This window comes from Lupinus angustifolius, chromosome LG09 (genome assembly GCF_001865875.1).
Source record: "Lupinus angustifolius cultivar Tanjil chromosome LG09, LupAngTanjil_v1.0, whole genome shotgun sequence".
Lineage (NCBI taxonomy): Eukaryota > Viridiplantae > Streptophyta > Magnoliopsida > Fabales > Fabaceae > Lupinus > Lupinus angustifolius.
In genome coordinates this window covers 3,034,594-3,054,459 of record NC_032017.1, presented here as the reverse complement: position 1 = coordinate 3,054,459, position 19,866 = coordinate 3,034,594, and the positions used below count along the sequence as shown (strand labels likewise).

Here is a 19,866-nt window from a genome sequence, read left to right as displayed (position 1 = left end):
GACGATTTATAGTTAGGCTACATTTGCATGATTTAAATTTTAGATATACAAATTTTAAAATTTATTTGATTGGAACGTAAAAAGAGGAAATCATTTTTTGACAGTGAATGAGAGAATATTATATTGTGAGATTGTTGGAATGTTGTGTTTACTATATAAGTTGATTTAGGATTAACTAATATGAAATGTGGTAAATTCTTTATTTAATGTTATTATTTCAAATTATACATTAAATTCTTTATTTAATGTTATTGAGTCTATTATAAACAATTAAATACTACTAATATTAAGGTTATGTATTTAAATTATACATTAAATTCATTCTTTAATATTTCTTTATTTAATGTTATTATTATTATAATACTATCAATACCGACTTTATTAAAATAAATTGTAGTAAATTACCAAAAATTTAACAGGGTTATTAAAAGAAATTGTAGTAAATTACCAAAAATTTAACTTTGCCATGGAAATTAAAAAAAATAATATCAAAAACTCTAATGTATCGATTTAGATGAGGGTTAGACAAAAAACAGGGAAAATACCTTGACTATTGACGATTTTTACAATTTTACACTATTTTAGTGATAAACAAAAAAGTTACACTATTATAATAATTACAAAGTCAAAGTCACACTACTAAATCACTAGAATATGGCAATGTATGTATCGAGAAGAAATTTAACTGAATCAATGAAGTGAAGGTAAATCACAAGAACTATGATGTTTATAATTATTTGATGTGACTTGTTTATTGATTTCACCTGTAGAGTAAACAACTATTAATCACTCCAAGTCAGGAAAGGCTATTTTGTTCTTTGACTAAGATATCTCTATTCCCCACAATTGTTGTTGTGAAACTAACCCTTCCACCTGCAATGCTAGTTTGATAAAGCTCTTGAAGAAAACATTTGCTCCTATAGCTTCTGTTAATTATTCATTAAAAGGGTTAAATAGTTGGTCCCTTTGTTGCATTACTGCATCAACCAATGTGCTCCACAACCATTATTATCCTACACAATACAACCATATCAAACCATATATATTTTCTACTATTGCAAATAGTTATATCTCACTTTGTCTCACCCCCTCGTTAAACATCCAAAATCGTGATCATAACACTCGGTTAAACTATCCCTTTTTATGCAAATAAAATAAATGGAATAAGAACAAATATAGGCAAAATGATTAGGAAAAAGGTAGAATATTTTGTTTGAACATAATTTATGATGAAATATTATGATATCATTTGATTCATATATCGGGTTTCACCTAGTAGGATTAATGTTTCATAGTTGTTTTGTAAAATACAATAAAGGGAAGCAAATTTGTATATGAATGTAATTTACGATAAAACATTATGACATTATTCGATTCATATTTCATACTAGTAGGATTAATGTTTCATAATTGTTTTGTAAAATAAAGGGAAGCAAATTGTTATATGATGGAGGATTGGGTGATTCATGAAATCATGCTTGTCTTTATCAATGTACCTTAAGGATCCTAAAAAAAGTGCTCCCTTTCAACATCTCTATGCTCTTTAGTCTCCCTACCTAAGGAATCCCCCTAACCCTAAGAATGGAAAAAGGGTCCTTCAAACAAGGTAGGCCCATGTGAAAACAAATAAGGGCCTGATAGTGCTAAATGGGTGTAAGACAGAACAATTGAACATTTGAAATATAGAATGCTCTTTATAGAATTTTATAGCAACATTTTTAATTGTGTTTGGATGAACTTAATTACTATCCAAAAAAAGTTTAAATAAAAATTTGTGAAATAGCTTTTGAAAAATGAGCAATTATTCCAACAAAAACATGATTTATTTGTTTTAGCTTTTTAAAAATAGATATGTTTTTTGATAATAAAAAAACTAGTCAAGAAAGGTTTGAAGGGATTGGTAAATAAGACATTGCAGATACCACATTCCTACTTTAAATTCATTCTTACCAGAAATTAGTGGCGAAATTGATTGGCAAATCAATTAAACTCCATTCTAAATTTAAAAAAAAAACCATGGAAAACATGTTTCCATAGTCAGAGACTATAGATAAATTTGAAGAAAATGTAACAAATTAAAAGGCCCTCTCTAAATGGCCCCTTTTACTAGGGCATATCTTTTGTCCTAAAATATGCCATTTTATATACCAATTACTGTAATTGATTAAAAAAATATTTAAATTAAAAGTGTAATAAATAAGTATACTTTGTGGAATAAAAGATATATTCTCAGTTTTACTCTACAAGTCTACCTACATAGAAAGATTAACCATCTCTTTCTTCTCCTACCTGCTATAGTGGTCGACATTGTAACTTATCATGTGCCATTATTTTGTTCAAAGGCTCCACTAGAACCTTATCCACATGCCTAACAATGGAAGGTCCAATTGATAGTGATGCACTTCCTTTAATTGGGAAAATGAAGAGAAAATTTTCTTTCTTCAATTTAGTTAGGCACTACTTTAACTGAACATAATTTATACAAACTTTCTTTTTGCTATTTCTGAAAAACTTAACATGCCTTGTCACAAAAAATAAAATAAAAACTTACATCTCTTTTTAAGTAAATTAATGTATATAAATCTCTCTTACTTAAAAACACTCACATCTCTAATTTTGTATTTGCCTGAAAATTAATATTGCATTATGGGTACTTAAATGATTAAGTTTGACGCAACAATAATATTGTTATTTAATAATCATGAGTTTATGAGTTCAAATTCTGGAAATAGTCTCTCCGCTTACAGGAGTAAGATTGCAAATATCCATCTTTCTCGGACTTTACTATATGGAAGTTTTGCACACTGAATCGCCGGATATGTGAGTGCCTATAGTGATACACAAAATCCATGGTCAAAATTGGTCATGTACAATCATGTTTGTTGGTGGGGCACAACAATCCAAAGTTTTGGCAAATGGTTCCTTATTGCAAGCAGATCTAAGAACCCAAAATTACTTTGGTATTAGACATGATCATTCTCATTGTTGACTTTGTCAAATAATCTCTACAACCATAAGCACATGTATTTGCTTTTCAAAGGGTTAGTTTATGTCAATCATGTAATATTGAATTTGTAAAGCTGCCACAGTTTTCTGTGTCATGCATTCTTCTCACAAATATCTACTTTGCATAAAACATATCTTACATTTATTAGCGTATTAATGAATTTGATATATGAAAATAGCACAAGTCCTTTTCTTATTTTAAAAAATATATTCATATATGAAAAAAAGGAATTATACAAGATAGAAGATCTATTATAGGAGAACTTGTCATCATGATGTCAACTAATTTTTTTAGGATTAAATAAGTTTCATGTCAATATAAATATGAGTTGTTTTGTCTTAAGCTTATATAAATTTTATTATGATATGACTCATCACAATTTCAAAATATTTATTAAAGGTCCTCCCACCCAAATAAAATTGTTACTTGCGAACATGACTCACAAATTTATGTCAACAACTCTAACTCCACAAATGCTCACATATGAAGTCATTTTGGAATATGTTTTAAAATTATCTTAGCAATATAAGTTCTTACATAATTTCTAAATTTAAAAATAAAAATATCCAAGTCATGCTAAATGTAAGCGTATTTATAAATATAACAATTTTAACTAAAAATTGTAAATATATCATTAGATAACGACCATACTTTGCTGAAAGAACATATAACAACTATTTTAATATTGTGAAAACTCAAACTATAGAAAAGTTAAGGAGTTTTAAGACAAAATAATCATTAATTTTATTTATCACCTATATATAAGTCTCCTATGTTAGTGAGTGAGCAATTTGTACAATGACTTATATCTCTAGATAACAACAATACAAATTATGAGTTTAGGCTGATGTAAAGGGGTTGGGGTAGAGGGCTATATATTTATGTTATGTAAACCTAATGTAAAAAAGAGAAGAATAGTCAAACATTAATCATAATTCTCTAATAATATATAGTGGTAGCCGCTCAACGCTCCCGAGGACGTAGACACAATTGGCCGAACCTCGTTATTAAATCTCTTGTGTTTATACTCTTTACTATTTGATTGTTCACTTGTTCCCAACAATTGGTATCAGATGGCTCTTAACCCATGTGCCAAATTCGAGGTGAGGAAGTTCGATGGAACTCATAATTTCGGATTGTGGCAAAGGAGGGTTAAAGATATGTTGGCTCAACAAGGTCTATCAAAGGTGCTGCGTGAGAATAAACTAGAGTATGGATCAACTAGATTGGGAAGAGTTGAAGGAGAAGGCTGCGGGAACCATACGACTTTGTCTATCAGATGAGGTGATGTATCATATTATGGATCTAACGTCACCAACAGAGGTATGAGAGACATTAGAGAAGCGGTTCATGTCCAAGTCTCTAACAAATAAGTTGTATTTGAAACAGAGACTCTATGACCTGAAGATATATTTATTGTTGTTTGAAGTAGGAAAAGGTCCCATATAGTCAACTCCACATACATCAAATATCTCCACCTCAAGGATGGGGTTCAGGCATTTCATGCCTTTTCGATATGTTCCCCACCCTTTGACAAGAATCACATATGGGAATAAAACTCCTTGCATATCTGAATATGTGTGGCCTAAAGAAACCATATTGGAATACCTTTGCTATTGTTTTTGAATTACTGGCATGGCCTTCATAAGAGGCAGAGTGACAATAACTCAGGATCTTTGACACTTCTTCTTCTGGAACACATCTTTTGTAAATACCATTAGTACAGAGTCGGTAAAGGTAAGAAGGATCCGAAATATACTTCTTCAGATTCGAGAAGAATTTCTTTTTCTGTTGTGGTTTCACTTCAGGTGGAAGAATCTTGCTGACCAATTAGTTTACAAAGTCAACATACCAAGGTGCCTCTACAATGTCAAGGAGGAGGAGTTTCTCATTAGGAAATGAATCATCAATAGGTATGTCCTCCTCCCCTCCACTTGGATTTTCAAGCCGAGATAAGTGATCTGCAACTGGATTATCTGCCTTCTTTCTGTCAACAATCTCGAGATCAAATTCTTGCAGAAAGAGAATCCATCGGATGAGACGTGGCTTGACTTATTTCTTTCTCATCAAGTATCTCAGGGCTGAGTGATCAGTATGGACTATAACTTTAGAACCTACTAGGTAGGACCTAAATTTTTCGAAGGCAAACACAACAGCTAGTAGCTCCTTCTCTGTGGTGGCATAGTTGGCTTGAGCCCCATCAAGTGTTTTGCTTGCATAATAGATTGAATGCATCTTCTTATCATTCTTTTGGTCCAACACTGCTCCCACAACATAGTCACTAGCATCACACATCACTTCAAAGGGAAGATTCTAATATGGTGATTTGAATATTAGTGCAGTAACCAATGTCTCCTTCAAATTGCAAAACGATTCTAGACCAGTAACACTAAAATTAAATGCAGTATCTTTCATTGAAAGGTTAGAAAGGGTTTCACAATTTTTGAAAAATATTTTATGAATGTGCGGTAAAATCCCGCATGGCCTAAGAAACTCCTAACACCTTTTATGTTAATTGGCGGTGACATATTTTCTATTACTACAATTTTCCCCCTGTCCACCTCTATCCATTTTCCTGAAATTAAATGTACCAACATAATACCCTCGCGCACCATGAAGTTACATTTTTCCTAATTTAGTATAAGATTCATTTCCTCACCTCTCTATAATATTTTTATCAAATTTGTTAAACAATCATCAAATGAAAGTCGATAAACAAAAAAAGCATCCATAAAAACTTCCATTATGTTTTCTATAAAATCAGAAAATATTGTAGTCATGTATCTTTGAAAAGTGGGTGGGGCATTACATAGCCCAAAATGCATTCTCCTATAGGAAAAGGTGCCATAAGGACATATGAAAGTAGTTTTTTGTTGGTCTTCTGGGTGGATTTGATGAAATCCCGAGTACTCATCTAAATAGCAGAAATATTCATGTGTAGCAAGCCTTTCAAGCATTTGATCAATGAATGAGAGAGGGAAGTGATCTTTCCTAGTGGTTGTGTTTAATTTTCTATAATCCATACACATTCTCCAACCCGTGACTGTTCTAGTTGATATTAATTCATTTTTCTCATTTTTTCACAACAGTCAATCCTCCCTTTTTAGGAACCACATGAACTAGGCTCACCCATTCACTATCAGATATATGATATATTACCTCAACATCTAAAAGTTTCAGCACTTCTTTCCTAACCATTTCTTTCATATTAGGATTTAGTCTCCTCTGGTTTTCAATTGAAGTTTTGTGGTTAGGTTTCATGAAAATTCTATGCATACAAAAAGAAGGGTTTATGCCCTTTATATCATCCAATGTGTATCCTATTACCTACTTGTGCATTCTAAGGACCCTTAGCAAGTTTTCAGTTTTCAATTTATTTAATTTAGCATTAACAACAACTAGATAAGATGAATTAGGTCCAAGAAATTCATATTTGAGGGTGGAGAGGAGTGTTTTTAATTCAATTTTAGGTGTTTTCCCTTCCTCCCAATCTTCATATTTGGGCATTACCTTGAAGGTCTCATCTTGCAGGCTGTGAGGAAGTGCTGGACTTGCATTCAGAAATTCAATAACCTCAACCACTTTCTCATCAACTTCTGAAGTGTCACCATCTACCATGCATCTCTCTAAGGAATCCTTAAGTTGCACTTTAGCTGCTTCCTCTTTCACAACCTTGAAACATGAATCCTCTAGAGAATGTTGTTTAATAGATTTAGCAATATCAAATTCAACTTTTTTATCCCCTATTCTTAGGGAAAGTTTTCCATTCTTTACATCAATTATAGCATCAACAGTAGCCAAAAAGGGTCTACCTAGTATGATTGGGATTTGTGAATTCTCTTCCATCTCTAGTATTACAAAATCTGCTGGAATGAAAAATTTCCCAAACTTTGATAGGAACATCCTCCAAGATGCCTATAGGTAATTTAACTGACCTATCCGCTAATTGAAGTGATATAGTAGTGGGTTTTAGTTCACCCACATCCAATTTTTTTCACACGGATAAAAGCATGATATTCACACTTGCCTCTAAGTCACATAAAGCATGATCAAAACTAGTATTTCCAATTAAACATGGGATAGAAAAACTACCAGGATATTTTAATTTAGGAGGTAATTTATTTTGAATTAAAGCACTACACTCCTCAATTAAAGCAATTGTTTCATAATCCTCTAGTCTTCTTTTTTAGATAAAACATCCTTAAGAAATTTTGTGTACGCGAGCATCTCTTGCAGTACCTTAGTGAAGGATAATCTGATATATAATTTCTTAAGAATATAAATTTTTTTCCAAATTTCTTTTCTAATTTTGCCTTTTCTAATCTTTGGGGAAAAGGAACTGGTGGTACATATGGTGGTGGAGCTACATACTTAGACACATTTTCAAAATTTTACTCCCCTTTAGGGGGTTGTGTCTTAGTATGTTCCTTTTCCACTTGTGTCTTTTTTCTAATTTGAGGAATATCACTTAGTTCATTTCCACTCCTTAATTTGACATCTTTATAATGTTCATTATTTGGATTTTTCTTTGGCTGTCCTAGAAACATTCCCGTTTGCCTGTTAGGATTATTAACTTGTTGGGTAATTTGTGTTTCCAGCATTTTACCATGGATGGCCAGGTTTTCTATTTTAGAATTCAAGTCATTGAGCATGTTTGAATTTTTTTTATTAATCATGACTTGATCTTAATGGAATTTATTTTGGTTAGGAAGCAATTTTTCTTGACCTTCCATTAATGTTTTAAGAGTAGGGTCAATAGGATAAGATTGTACATGTGGGAACCTTGTTGGAGGTTTCTTGTTATTTGGCCCATCCTGGTATTGATGATTCAGAATGATTGTTGCTTATCCAAGAAAATTTGGGATTCTTCTGCGTGTATGGTGGGTTAAACTGTTGTCCGCTCCTCTCCTTGTAGTCATAGTAGTTGCACAATTCATGTTTTTCATTGACCAATGCTCCATGTTCAGGTTCAGTGAAGTGTTTGCATTCAAACCACTCATGACCTTTTGCTTCACATCCCTCACATGTTGCAATAGACCCAATAACATTAGCATGATATTTTTCTAGCTTTCCAAACCTTTGAGAAATGTTCTTTAACGTGGAAATTACCTTCTCCATCTGATTGCCTGAATATTGTGAACCAGAGTATTTTATTGGATGATGTCTCCTATCATTTTCCCATTGGTAATGATTGGAAACTACATTCTCTATGATCTTTGAAGCAACATCAATTCCTTTGCACGTAAAGGCACCACCTGCTGAAGAGTCCAACAATTGTTGTGATGGAAAGTCTGGCCCACTATAGAAGTTCTGAACCAACATCCAAGGTTAAATACCATGATGATGGAAAACTTTAGTCAATTCATTTAATCTTTCCCATGCTTCAGCAATTGACTCCTCATTCTTTTGACTAAAGTTCTGGATGAAGTGCCTAGAGTGCACAATTTTGGAAGGAGGAAAATATTTGTTGAGAAAAGCCTCCTCCAAATTTCGCCATGTTGCTTGAATTTCAGCATTTTGATTCCTTAGCCATGTCTTAGCTCTGTCTCTAAGGGAATATGGAAACATGCGGAGACAAATGACATCTTTAGAAGCCCCATGAATCCTTAATGTCTGACAGAATTCCAAGAAGGGCATTCAGATCTTGATGAGCTCCTCCTCCAAATTGGTTTTGCATCACCATTTGGATCAGAGCAGATGGCAAAGAAAAGTTCGCTGCCTCAATAGCTGGGCGAATTATTCCAGGACGTGAACTATGAGTATTAGGACTGCATAGTGGCAAAGTGGTTTTTCATCCCATTGTTTGTATACACATACATATTTCTCTTGATCTTTCTCTTTGTTGTCTTCTTCTTCTACGAAAAGTCCTTTCTGGTGTTGAGTAATAATTTGAATTTTGCATAAACCAAATGGGCAACCTGTAGAGGTACCAAGAAAAAGGAAAACGCGTAATACACTAGAGTAAAGTAATGAATTAACTGAAAATTAAAGAAATTTTGACAAAATCCCCGGCAACGACACCAAAAACTTGATAGGGCAAATCACAAGTGCATGATTATGTCGTCAAGTAATAAAATATCGATCCCACAAGGACTGGAAAGTTCCTTGAATTATAACAATTAATTTATACTTAACTCAAATAAGGAAATAAAAGTGAATTTAGAACAATTAAGAAATTGACAATAATAATTATGAAAATATTAAAAATGATTAAAATCTAATTTAGGAATAGTTCGTAGGATAAGGGTTACCGCCTTTACACTCGCAAATCCTTGTTTTTCTCCTTTTCATGAACTTTAAGTTGCGAGGGTGAATTGATCTCCGATATGTGTCATCCTCTCTTGAGCTCCGACACGTATACTCAATTGAAGTCGCACCTACTCTCATGGTACTATTATCAATCAAATCCTTTACTTTGATCTTTTTATCCAATCACTTCGTAGCAACTCAAAGTGAATTCAAAAAACCCCATAAAATCATAATACTACTCTCGTGAATTAGGATTCAAGTTTGAATAACTGAATGAACAAATAGTTGGGTTCACCTCTCGGTCCTTCCCCAACGTATCTAAGAGGTATAATTTGTTGGTCAGACAACCCACACGAATAAAACTCAGTTTAATGATTCAAATCACAACACTCAATGAAATAGAAGTAAGAATAAGTATTTATTGAAAATAAAGGGCATAGCCCCAATCCTATAAACAAAGGGAATTACTCACTCATGATGGAGAAGAGAATACCAAATTCTAAATTAGAGAATTATAATATAAAGTGTAAAGTTGTAAAGTGTTTTCATCCTTAAGGGAGAAGCCTTATTTATCATAATTACAAAATATTGGGCTAAACCCAACAAAACAAATATAAAAAAAATAGGAATATAATATAACATCTATGACTTCTTTTGGCCCTTCATTTGGTCTTCGCATAGCCTAACACTGAATTTCATCCTCTTGCACTCAATCTCTACTCTTTTTGGCTTTAATCCATCCAAAGTGCATAACATAGCAAAAAATATTCGCTCAACCCGAACAAAGAGAAATAAAAGCTAAAAGCAATCCTAAAGTCATAGTTATGTCCTAAAATGCAATGCAAATACAGCATAATTTCACACTCATCAGTTCCCACCACATGACGCCAAACAGAGAATGGTTCACCACATACAGGGCATACACTTTTGGTTTCGTGTATCTCAGAAATAATAAAGCATGTGGAATTATTGGTATTGGAGAAATAAGAATTATGATGGATGATGGTGTAGTGAAGACATTATATGAGGTTAGACACATACCAGATTTGAAGAAGAATTTGGTTTCTTTAGGGACATTGCAGGCCAAAGGATTTAGCTATATAGCTGATGGGGATAGTGATATTCTTCGAGTATGCAAATATGCTATGACTGTGATGAAGGGTAAAAGGACTACATGGAACACTTACAAGTTATTAGGGAGAACAGTTGTAGGTGGAGTTGCTGGAGTGGCTGAAAAAATCTTAGTAGATTCAGACCATGGTGCTACAAAATTATGGCACATGCATTTGGGACATATGAGTGTGCGTGGCATGACAGAACTATGCAAAAGAGGACTGTTAAGGGGGGGGGGGTCAACAAATGCAAGCTAGATTTGTGCAAGTATTGTGTGCTTGGGAAACAGACACAAGTTAGTTTCAAGGTTGGCCACCACAAGACTCGGGGCATTCTAGACTATGTCCACACTGATGTATGGGGACCCACTCAGGAACCATCCCTAGGAGGTTCTAGGTATTTTGTTACCTTCATTGATGACTTTTCTCGCAAGGTCTGAGTATATTTTATGAAGCATAAGTCAGAAGTCTTTGCCAAGTTCAAGGTTTGGAAGGCAGAGGTAGAGAACCAGACTGGTAGGAAAATCAAATACATGAGGTCAGATAATAGTATGGAGTACAAAAACTCATATTTTCAGAAATTCTATGAGGAACATGGCATTCAGAGACACTTTTCAGTGAAGAAGACTCCCCAACAGAATGCTGTTGTAGAGAGGATAAATAGAACCCTTACAGAGATGACCAAATGTATGAGACTGAATACTGGACTTTCCAAAGGATTTTGGGAAGAGGCACTTAGTATGGCATGCTATGTCATTAATAGATCACCACAGGTTTCATTGGATGGTAAAGTTACAGAAGAAGTATGTACACGTAACCCAATCAATTATAATATGTTACGCATATTTGGTTGTTCTACTTATGTACATGTACCCAGTGATGAACAATCTAAACTTGATACTAAGTCAAAGATGTGTATCTTCATTGGATATACCAAAGGTGTGAAAGGGTTCAAGTTCTGGGATCTAGTTTCCAGAAAGGTGGTGTTCAGCAAAAATGTAGTGTTTAATGAAGATTTCATGATGAAACAATCAGTTTTGACAAAGGTACCCATGCCAAATGGAGAGACTTTGGGATCAAAATATGATTCTAGTGAGCAATGAAATGGTTCAGGTGAATAAAGGCAAGGAACCATGCACTAGTTCAAATCAAGAACATGATGATTCTCAGGCGGAGAGTTCAGGCGTGCATGAGTATCTACTTGCTAGAGACAGGGATAGGTACCTCTAGAAAGATATGACTTTGAGGATATGGCTTCAATTGCTCTTCATATTAGTTCAGGAGATCCATGTAGCTTTCAAGAGGCTATAAACAACTAGAAGAAAGAACAATGGAACTTGGGAGCTTGTCTCATTTCCCACAGACAAGCGTGCATTTGGGTACAAGTGGGTGTACAAGAGGAACCCATCAATATCAGAAAAATAAGGGGAAAAGTTTGAGGCTCGTCTTGTAGCAAAAGGGTATTCATAGTAGAAGGGGATCGACTACAATGAGATTTTCTCCCCAATGGTGAGACACACTTCTATCAGGGCAGTGCTTTCCTTGGTAGCCAGCCAGGATATGCACTTAGAACAGATGGATGTGAAGACTTCCTTTCTCCATGGTGAATTAGAGGAGAAAATTTACACGACACAACCAGAGGGGTTCAGTGCAGTTGGACAGAGTCACTTGGTTTGCAAGTTAAAGACGTTTCTATATGGGTTGAAGCAGTCTTCCAGACAGTGGTACAAGCGGTTTGACATTTATATGTTGAAGTTTGGTTATAAGCGTTGTGAGTATGATTGATGTGTCTATGTCAAAAGCCTTGACGATGGTTCTTTTATTTTTATGCTACTTTATGTTGATGATATGTTGATTCCTGCTAATCATTTGAGTGATATGTTGATGATATGTTGATTTAGGGGCTGCTAGAAATATTCTTGGGATGAAGATTCACTGGGATATGGGAGCTAGAAAACTATGACTCTCCCAACAAAGCTATGTTGAAAAGATCTTAGAGAGATTTGATATGAGCAATGCTAAAGTAGTGAGCACTCCATTGGCAAATCACTTCAAGCTTTCCTTAGATCAGTGTCCAAAGACAGATGAAGATAAGAAATACATGTCAAAGGTTTCATATGTCAGTGTAGTGAGTTGCTTGATGTATGTTATGGTTTGTACTAGATCGGTCTTGACACAAGCAGTTAGTCAAGTATGCAAGTACATGTAAAAACCAGGGAAGCAACATTGGGAAGCAGTCAAATGGATTTTCATACATTTGAAGGGGACTACAAGTCTCAGTATCATGTTTGGCAGCCAACAGAGTAAGCCTTTAGTTATTGTTTATGTTGATTCAGACTATGCACGAGACTCAAATGCTAGAAGGTCCACAACAGGGTTTGTCTTCACCCTTGCAGGTGGACCAATTATGTGGAGATCATCAGTTCAGTATGTTGTTGCTATGTCCACAACTGAAGCAGAGTACATAGCAGTTGGTGAAGCTTCTAAGAAAGTCATATGGCTTATGAGGCTGGTAAATGAGTTAGGCATTGAGCAAGGTGGAGTTCTGCTGCAAAGTGACAGTCAGATTGCTATCTTCTTGGCAAAGAACCAGATGTATCATGCTAGGACCAAACATATTGATGTGCAATTTCACAAGATCAGAGACTTGGTAGCTTGTGGGCAGATACTATTGCAGAAGGTTTTCACACTTCAGAAAATGCAGCTGATATGCTAACCAAACCGGTTACTGTGGACAAGTTCAAGCATTGCCTGAGCTTGCTGAACATTCAATGATGCTGGACTATAGTGCGCCACCAATCCAATGACCGAAGATAGAGATTGATGATATTCGCCAAGGTGGAGATTGTTGTGCAATGACTCATATCTCTAGATAACAGCAATACAAGTTACGAATTTGGGCTGATATAAAGGGGTTAGGATAGAGGAATATATATTTATGTTATGTAAACCTAATGTAAAAAGGAGAAGAATAGTCAAACATTAATCATAATTCTCTAATAATATATAGTGGTAGCTGCTCGACGCTCCCGAGGACGTAGACATAATTAACCGAACCTCGTTACAAAATCTCTTATGTTATTCTATTGTCTCTATATTCTTTACTATTTGATTGTTCGCTTGTTCCTAATTGGACATAAGTAATAAAATTAACATTCCATTTTGCATATAAATTGTATCCAAATTTTATTCTGTTACTACTTACTTCTTTCGAGTTCGTTTAGAGCATCTTCAATAGAATCAGATGCAAGTTTATCTGTTTACACTTGAAAAATAAAAGTGTCAACTAATTATACTTAAAGGATAAAAATGTCACTAACTTTTATTTTTTCATTACATTTATTTAAAATGTTCAATATTATTATATTAAAAGTAACATGGGGAGAGGGATAGATTTTGTTTTATATTCCATTCACGTAGTGATCCATTATACTTTTTTCAGATTCCATGCAATTGATGCACACATTAACCTACAATTCTCACTATTATTGTTCATCACTATTCACTGTTTTCTTTTAATCTTCACATGCTAAATCAATCATCATAGTTCCTATTTACAGTGATGCTATATGGCTATATGCCTATTTTTGGATCCAACACTTTTTTTAAGGCACAGGACCTAGGTAGAAACGAGGAATGAAATTATTAATAATTTAATTGTATGTTTATAATTTTATCTTTGAATAACTTCTGCAGTTTAAATTATAACTATCAAACATTTTACGAGAATTTTAAAAGTTAAAAAATATATATTACTATGACATTTAAATAGTTCCGAAAATTAATATATGCCATGTAAGTGTAACAGCTCTAGTTTTGAAAAAAAAAACTCCTTAAAATCTAGAAAATAATATATATAACACCACAGCCTCACATGAGACCATGAGACCTCCCATGTCCATGAATGCACTAAACATATCACCCACAAACTTAAATATCCCTGCAGTATTTTATTTCTTTAAAGGGAGCTTCCTGCGACTCGAACTCATGACTTCATGAACAAATAATTATTATTCATATGAGTCGCTATCATTAAGTCATTATAGCTTTGTGATAGCAACTCATTGAAACAATACTTATTTGTCTCTAAATTCATAAATTCGAGTTGAAAGAGACTCCCTTTTAGAAAATAAAATAAAATTCTACAGGTTATACAGAGGCGTATTCATGGGCCCATGATTATATGTCAGAGGTGTGATGTTATAATATAGGTTGTTGGTTAATTTGCAAGAAAAAAAAAACTTCCAATTGATGTACAAATTTGAACATATATTTGTGCATCATCATCAAAAGTGAAAAAATAATCTATTTCAAGACATAAAGATTACCTAAGGGAACTTAGCTTTGTGGATTAGACTACGACCAGAGATCCAATTACCAGGGAGTTTTATTGTTATATGGATATAAGAAGAGTGAAGAATCATAAGTAAGATACCATGTCTTGAACCAAAACCATAAGATATTAATTTCATGGGTCTTTCATACTTATAAACTCTTTCACTATATCCAATATGAGACTTCACACTTGAATAAACCCAACAAAATTAATAAAATATTTTTCATACATCTAACATAGACTTCAACATGTCCCATTTCTAATAGGTGGTCGGAATTTTTTTTGTTCATACTTATTAGGGTAACTTGTTTGACTATTGTGTTTATCATGTGATGACTTTTTTATATAATTATTTGCTTAATAAAGCAATCCCCACGTGGATAATTAAATATCATGTGACACCTATAAACAATATTCGAAAGTTGTAAGCACTATATGTTTTACATGCACAACCTCTCAATAAAAAATAAATAGTGCAATTTCTTTCTGCTTTTGACTCATCGTCCATTCAAATAAAGAAAAAAAAACCACATTTCAACTTTGTGTTTTTAATAAATATGTTGTAAAACACAATATATGGGTATAAAACTATTTCTTTTTAAGAAATTTTGGCCGTTAAAAGAGTACATAATAAAACAGATTTCTTAGAATATTTTTTCCCTCGACTAACCTTTAAATTAAAGGTTATAATCATGTAAAGTATTTTATAAAATGAGAACTTAAAGTTCATCTAAGTTCACATCTATTTTCACCACGATCGAGCATGGTTGGGTAAAATGTTCTTTACCTAGAATCAAAGTAAAGTTTTAATCAAAAGTAAATAATAGTTTATATCTACAGAAAGTTTGCTACTAAAAGTTTTATGATAAAAATATACTTACAGGGAAATGTGTGTTAACTTTGTACTAGTAGTATATAATCATTGATTATATTATAATTTTATATTTTGCCCTACTCAGTATAATTTATCATTCTGATTCCGAATCTTAAATATTTTGCACTACTCAATACAATTTATCATCATGATTACGGGTTCTAGATCCGCTACTTAAAATCTGTTTGCGAGTTGAGTTTTGAAAGGAAATAAAAGGAAATGAAAAATTTTAGAATCATCTCACACATATATTTCATGATCCTAAAACCTTCCATTTTTATTGATTCATCTCCAAAATTCAACTCGTAAACAAAAAGTGAGACAGAGGCATGCAAGAGGGAAGGGACAATCACATCCTTGTGATACTATCATGATGCTTTGCCACAAAAGCTGCCTCCACCATACACATGTAGACAAGCTTAAAAGTTGGACCCTTTTGAAATCAATGTGGCTTCCATAAATAAATATCTTGTTCCTGGAATATCGAGGTGGATTCCAGACACAGTCTTCAATGGTGCAAGAGGGGCCTCACCAAATAGATTTCACAAATTTTGAGCTGAACACAATTATATATTAAGGATCCAACTTTTGTGTGCAGTGGTAGGTAAACTTTTCTATTAAAAATTTATATACAGTCAGTATATTATTCATTTGTATTATTTTTTGAAAAGTTAATAATATTTAAATATTGAATAGTACAATGACAATGTATAAAATGTTAGTTTGTAATTCAAAAGTTAGTTAATTGTGATTTGTGTACTAACTATATAAGGAAAGGTGCACCCAACTAACAACTACTTGAAATTTCAGAAATAGAAAGTGGTTATTCCCTCATTCATTTGCTTCTCATTCTTCACAATTCTTTCTCATTTTCTTTCACCTTTACTTCTTTAATCTCTCATGTTCTAACAAAATTGGTATCAAGAGCTAGGTTTGATTTTTCTTCTTTATCTTATTCTTCTTCTCACTTAATTCCGCGAATTCTTCTTCAACACCAATGGGACAAACTGGTTTTCCATCAAATTTGCCAATACTCGATGGAAAGAACTGGAATCGATGGAGAATCCAAATGACAACTATTATGAGATTCCAAGATGTAAATGAAATTGTGGAAGAAGGACTTCCAAAGTTGACAAAGGCTTCAACTGAAGCACAAAAAATAGTATACAAAGAGTGCAAAAAGAAAGACTGCAAGACTATGTTCTTGCTACATCAATGTGTTGATGAAGCACACTTTGAGAAGATATCAGAGGCAAGGTCAGCAAAGGAAGCATGGCAAATTCTTGAGAAGAACAATGAAGGAGCTGAACAATTAAAGAAGGTAAGGTTACAAACCATGAGAATACAATATGAGCTCATGCAAATGAACTCGGGTGAAAGGATTGCAAAATTTTTCAATAAAGTAATCAACCATTCCAATGCGATGAAAGCAAGTGGTGAGAAGATCACAGATCAGACTATAGTTGAGAAGATATTGAGAACCCTCAACCCCAGATTTGATCATATTGTTGTTGCAATTGAGGAATCTAAGAAGATAGAGGAATTGCAGATAGGGGATCTTCAATGATCACTTGAAGCTCATGAACAAAGACTAATAGAAAGGTCAATGGAGAAGCCAGCTGAACAGGCTCTACAGGCTTACACCTCAAGAAGAGGAGGATATGGAAACAAGGGAGGTCAAAGGGGCAGAAACAGAGGAAAAGATCAAAGAAAAGGGAATTTCAAGAATTCTCAATACACTGACCAAGAAAGGTTCGAGTCTGATCATGGAGAACAATCATCAAGAAGAGGAGAATACCAGAGGTGGCAAGGGAACAAGAAAAAGGTGGATAAGAAGAAGCTGGAATGTTTCAACTGTGATAAAATTGGACATTTCAGCAGTGAATGTCAATAAATTCCAAGCCATGGTAGGAATCTTGGCAAGTCTCAAAATGAAGCTCACTTGGCCAAGAATGAGAGCACTGAAAGTCTAGATGATGAACGAGTATTGTTGATGATGACTACAGATTGTGAGCCAAGCAATGATGATATGTGGTACATTGACTCAGGTTGCTCAAACCACATGACTGGGAATAGGAATTGGTTGGGTAATTTTGATGACAACAGAAAGAACAATGTGAGATTAGCAGATAGCAGGCTTATCCAAGCAGAAGGGACAACTGATGTCTTGATCAGTAGGAATGATGAGAGGAATGTACTGATAGCTGATGTTCTCTATGTCCCCAACATGAAGAGTAATCTATTGAGCTTGGGACAATTGGTGGAAAAAGGGTTCTCATTACAAATGCATCAAGGCATTCTAGAAATTTTTTATGCTGAAAACAAGAAGATTCTAAGGGTACCTCTAGCACAAAACATGACCTTCCAAGTGAGTCTAAGAGCATTCGAAACATATTGCCTATCAGCTACTTCTCAAACAGAGGAATCATAATTTTGGCACCTGAGGTTTGGTCACTTGAACTTCAGAGACTTGAGCACACTGAGAAATAAAGACATGGTCAAAGGACTACCACAAATTCATGTTCCTAACAAGGTATGTGCAAAGTGTCAAATAAGCAAGCAACCCAGATCCTCATTTAGTGCATACACCCCCTCAAGAGAAAATGAATTACTACATGTTGTATACTCTGATGTGTGTGGTCCATTTGACACACCCTCATTAGGGGGAAGTAGATACATTGTAACATTTGTGGATGAACTGAGCAGGAAATTGTGGTTGTATCTCATAAAGGCAAAAAGTGATGTATTTTCAGTGTTCAAGATGTTCAAGAACTTGGTAGAAAAACAATTTGAAAAATACATAAAGATTCTGAGAAGTGATGGTGGAGGGGAATTCACGTCAAGTGAATTTGATGATTTCTGCAAAGAACAAGGGATTGTGCATGAGGTAACAACTGCATACACACCTCAACACAATGGCATAACAGAAAGGAGAAATAGAACCATATTGAATATGATCAGAAGCATGCTAAAATAGGAACTGCCACATGAATATTGGGGTGAGGCAGCATCCACTGCAGCTTATATCCTCAACAGGTGCCCAACCAAAAGACTTGCTGGTCAAGTACCTGAAGAAGCCTGGTCAAGAGTAAGACCCTCTGTGAAACATCTGAGAATTTTTGGATCTCTTTGCTACAAACACATACCAGATCAAAAAAGGAAGAAGCTTGACAACAAAGTTGAATCTATGATTCTAATGGGATATAACTCTACAGGGTCATACAAACTATACAATCCTGATACAAAACAAGTTATGTTTAGTAGGGATGTGTACTTTGATGAGTCAAGCTCATGGAAAGGTCTAAAGGAAAATCCAAATTCTCTTACTAAATTGCATCTAGATTGGGATCATAATGAATCAGTGATAGATGAAAGAGGACAGGAAACAACCCCATCACTCCAACAAGAAAGCTCTAGGCCAACAAGAATAAGGAACCCACCTATGTGGCTATCAGACTATGTCTTGAGCACTAATGATACAGTAAATCAAGAAGGAGAAATGGTACAACATTTAGCATTGTTTGATGATGCTGAATCTATCAGTTTCGAAGAGGCAGTGTCAAATAGAACTTGGAAGGCAGCAATGATAGAATAAATCAAGTCAATAGAAAAGAATGACACTTGGGAATTAGTGGACTTGCCAACTAAAAAGAAGCCAATCTCTGTGAAATGGATCTTCAAAGTAAAATTGAAGCCCGATGGGACAATAGCCAAGCATAAAGCTAGATTAGTTGCAAGAGGATTTATGCAGAAGGAAGGACTTGATTACTCTGAGGTGTTTTCAATAGTGGCTAGATTGGAGACAATAAGACTAATAATAGCTTTGGCCAGTTGGAATAAATGGAGCTTATGACAACTAGATGTGAAATCAGCTTTCTTAAATGGTCCATTGGAAGAAGTAGTGTACATCACACAACCTCCAGGATTCATCACTAAAGGAAGTGAGCACAAAGTGTTCAGATTAAAGAAGGCACTCTACGGATTAAAGCAAGCACCTAGAGCATGGAACAAGAGGATTGACAAGTTCTTGTTCAACTGTAGTTTTCATAAATGTGAAGTGGAATATGGTGTGTACACCAAATCAACAAACCAGAACAGAGATGTGCTGCTTATTTGTCTATATGTTGATGATCTCCTTATCACTGGAAGCTGTCCAAAGGGAATTGAAGAGTTGAAGGTAAGCTTGAAAGGAGAGTTTGAGATGACAGACCTAGGAACACTGTCATACTTCCTTGGTCTGGAATTTCATCACACAAAATGGGGCTTGTTTATGCATCAGAGGAAGTAT

General features: G+C 34.3%; 2 protein-coding genes across 2 annotated transcripts; both read left to right on the top strand.

The window, feature by feature from the left end:
• Window positions 16,576–17,145, top strand: LOC109356159. Its single transcript, XM_019599495.1, has one exon. The coding sequence runs from the start codon at window positions 16,576–16,578 to the stop codon at window positions 17,143–17,145; it is 570 nt and encodes a 189-aa protein (XP_019455040.1).
• On the top strand, window positions 17,185–18,009 carry LOC109356158. The gene is made up of 2 exons (XM_019599494.1): window positions 17,185–17,464; window positions 17,585–18,009. The coding sequence occupies exons 1-2, from the start codon at window positions 17,185–17,187 to the stop codon at window positions 18,007–18,009; spliced, it is 705 nt and encodes a 234-aa protein (XP_019455039.1).

Excerpts from the sequence above, each read along its gene's own strand:
- LOC109356159 (XM_019599495.1), top strand. The coding sequence starts at position 16,576 with ATGGGACAAACTGGTTTTCCATCAAATTTGCCAATACTCGATGGAAAG.
- LOC109356158 (XM_019599494.1), top strand. The coding sequence starts at position 17,185 with ATGGAGAAGCCAGCTGAACAGGCTCTACAGGCTTACACCTCAAGAAGA. Across the intron at positions 17,465-17,584 it reads TGGACATTTCAGCAGTGAAT|ATTGTGAGCCAAGCAATGAT; the intron begins GTCAATAAATTC and ends TGATGACTACAG.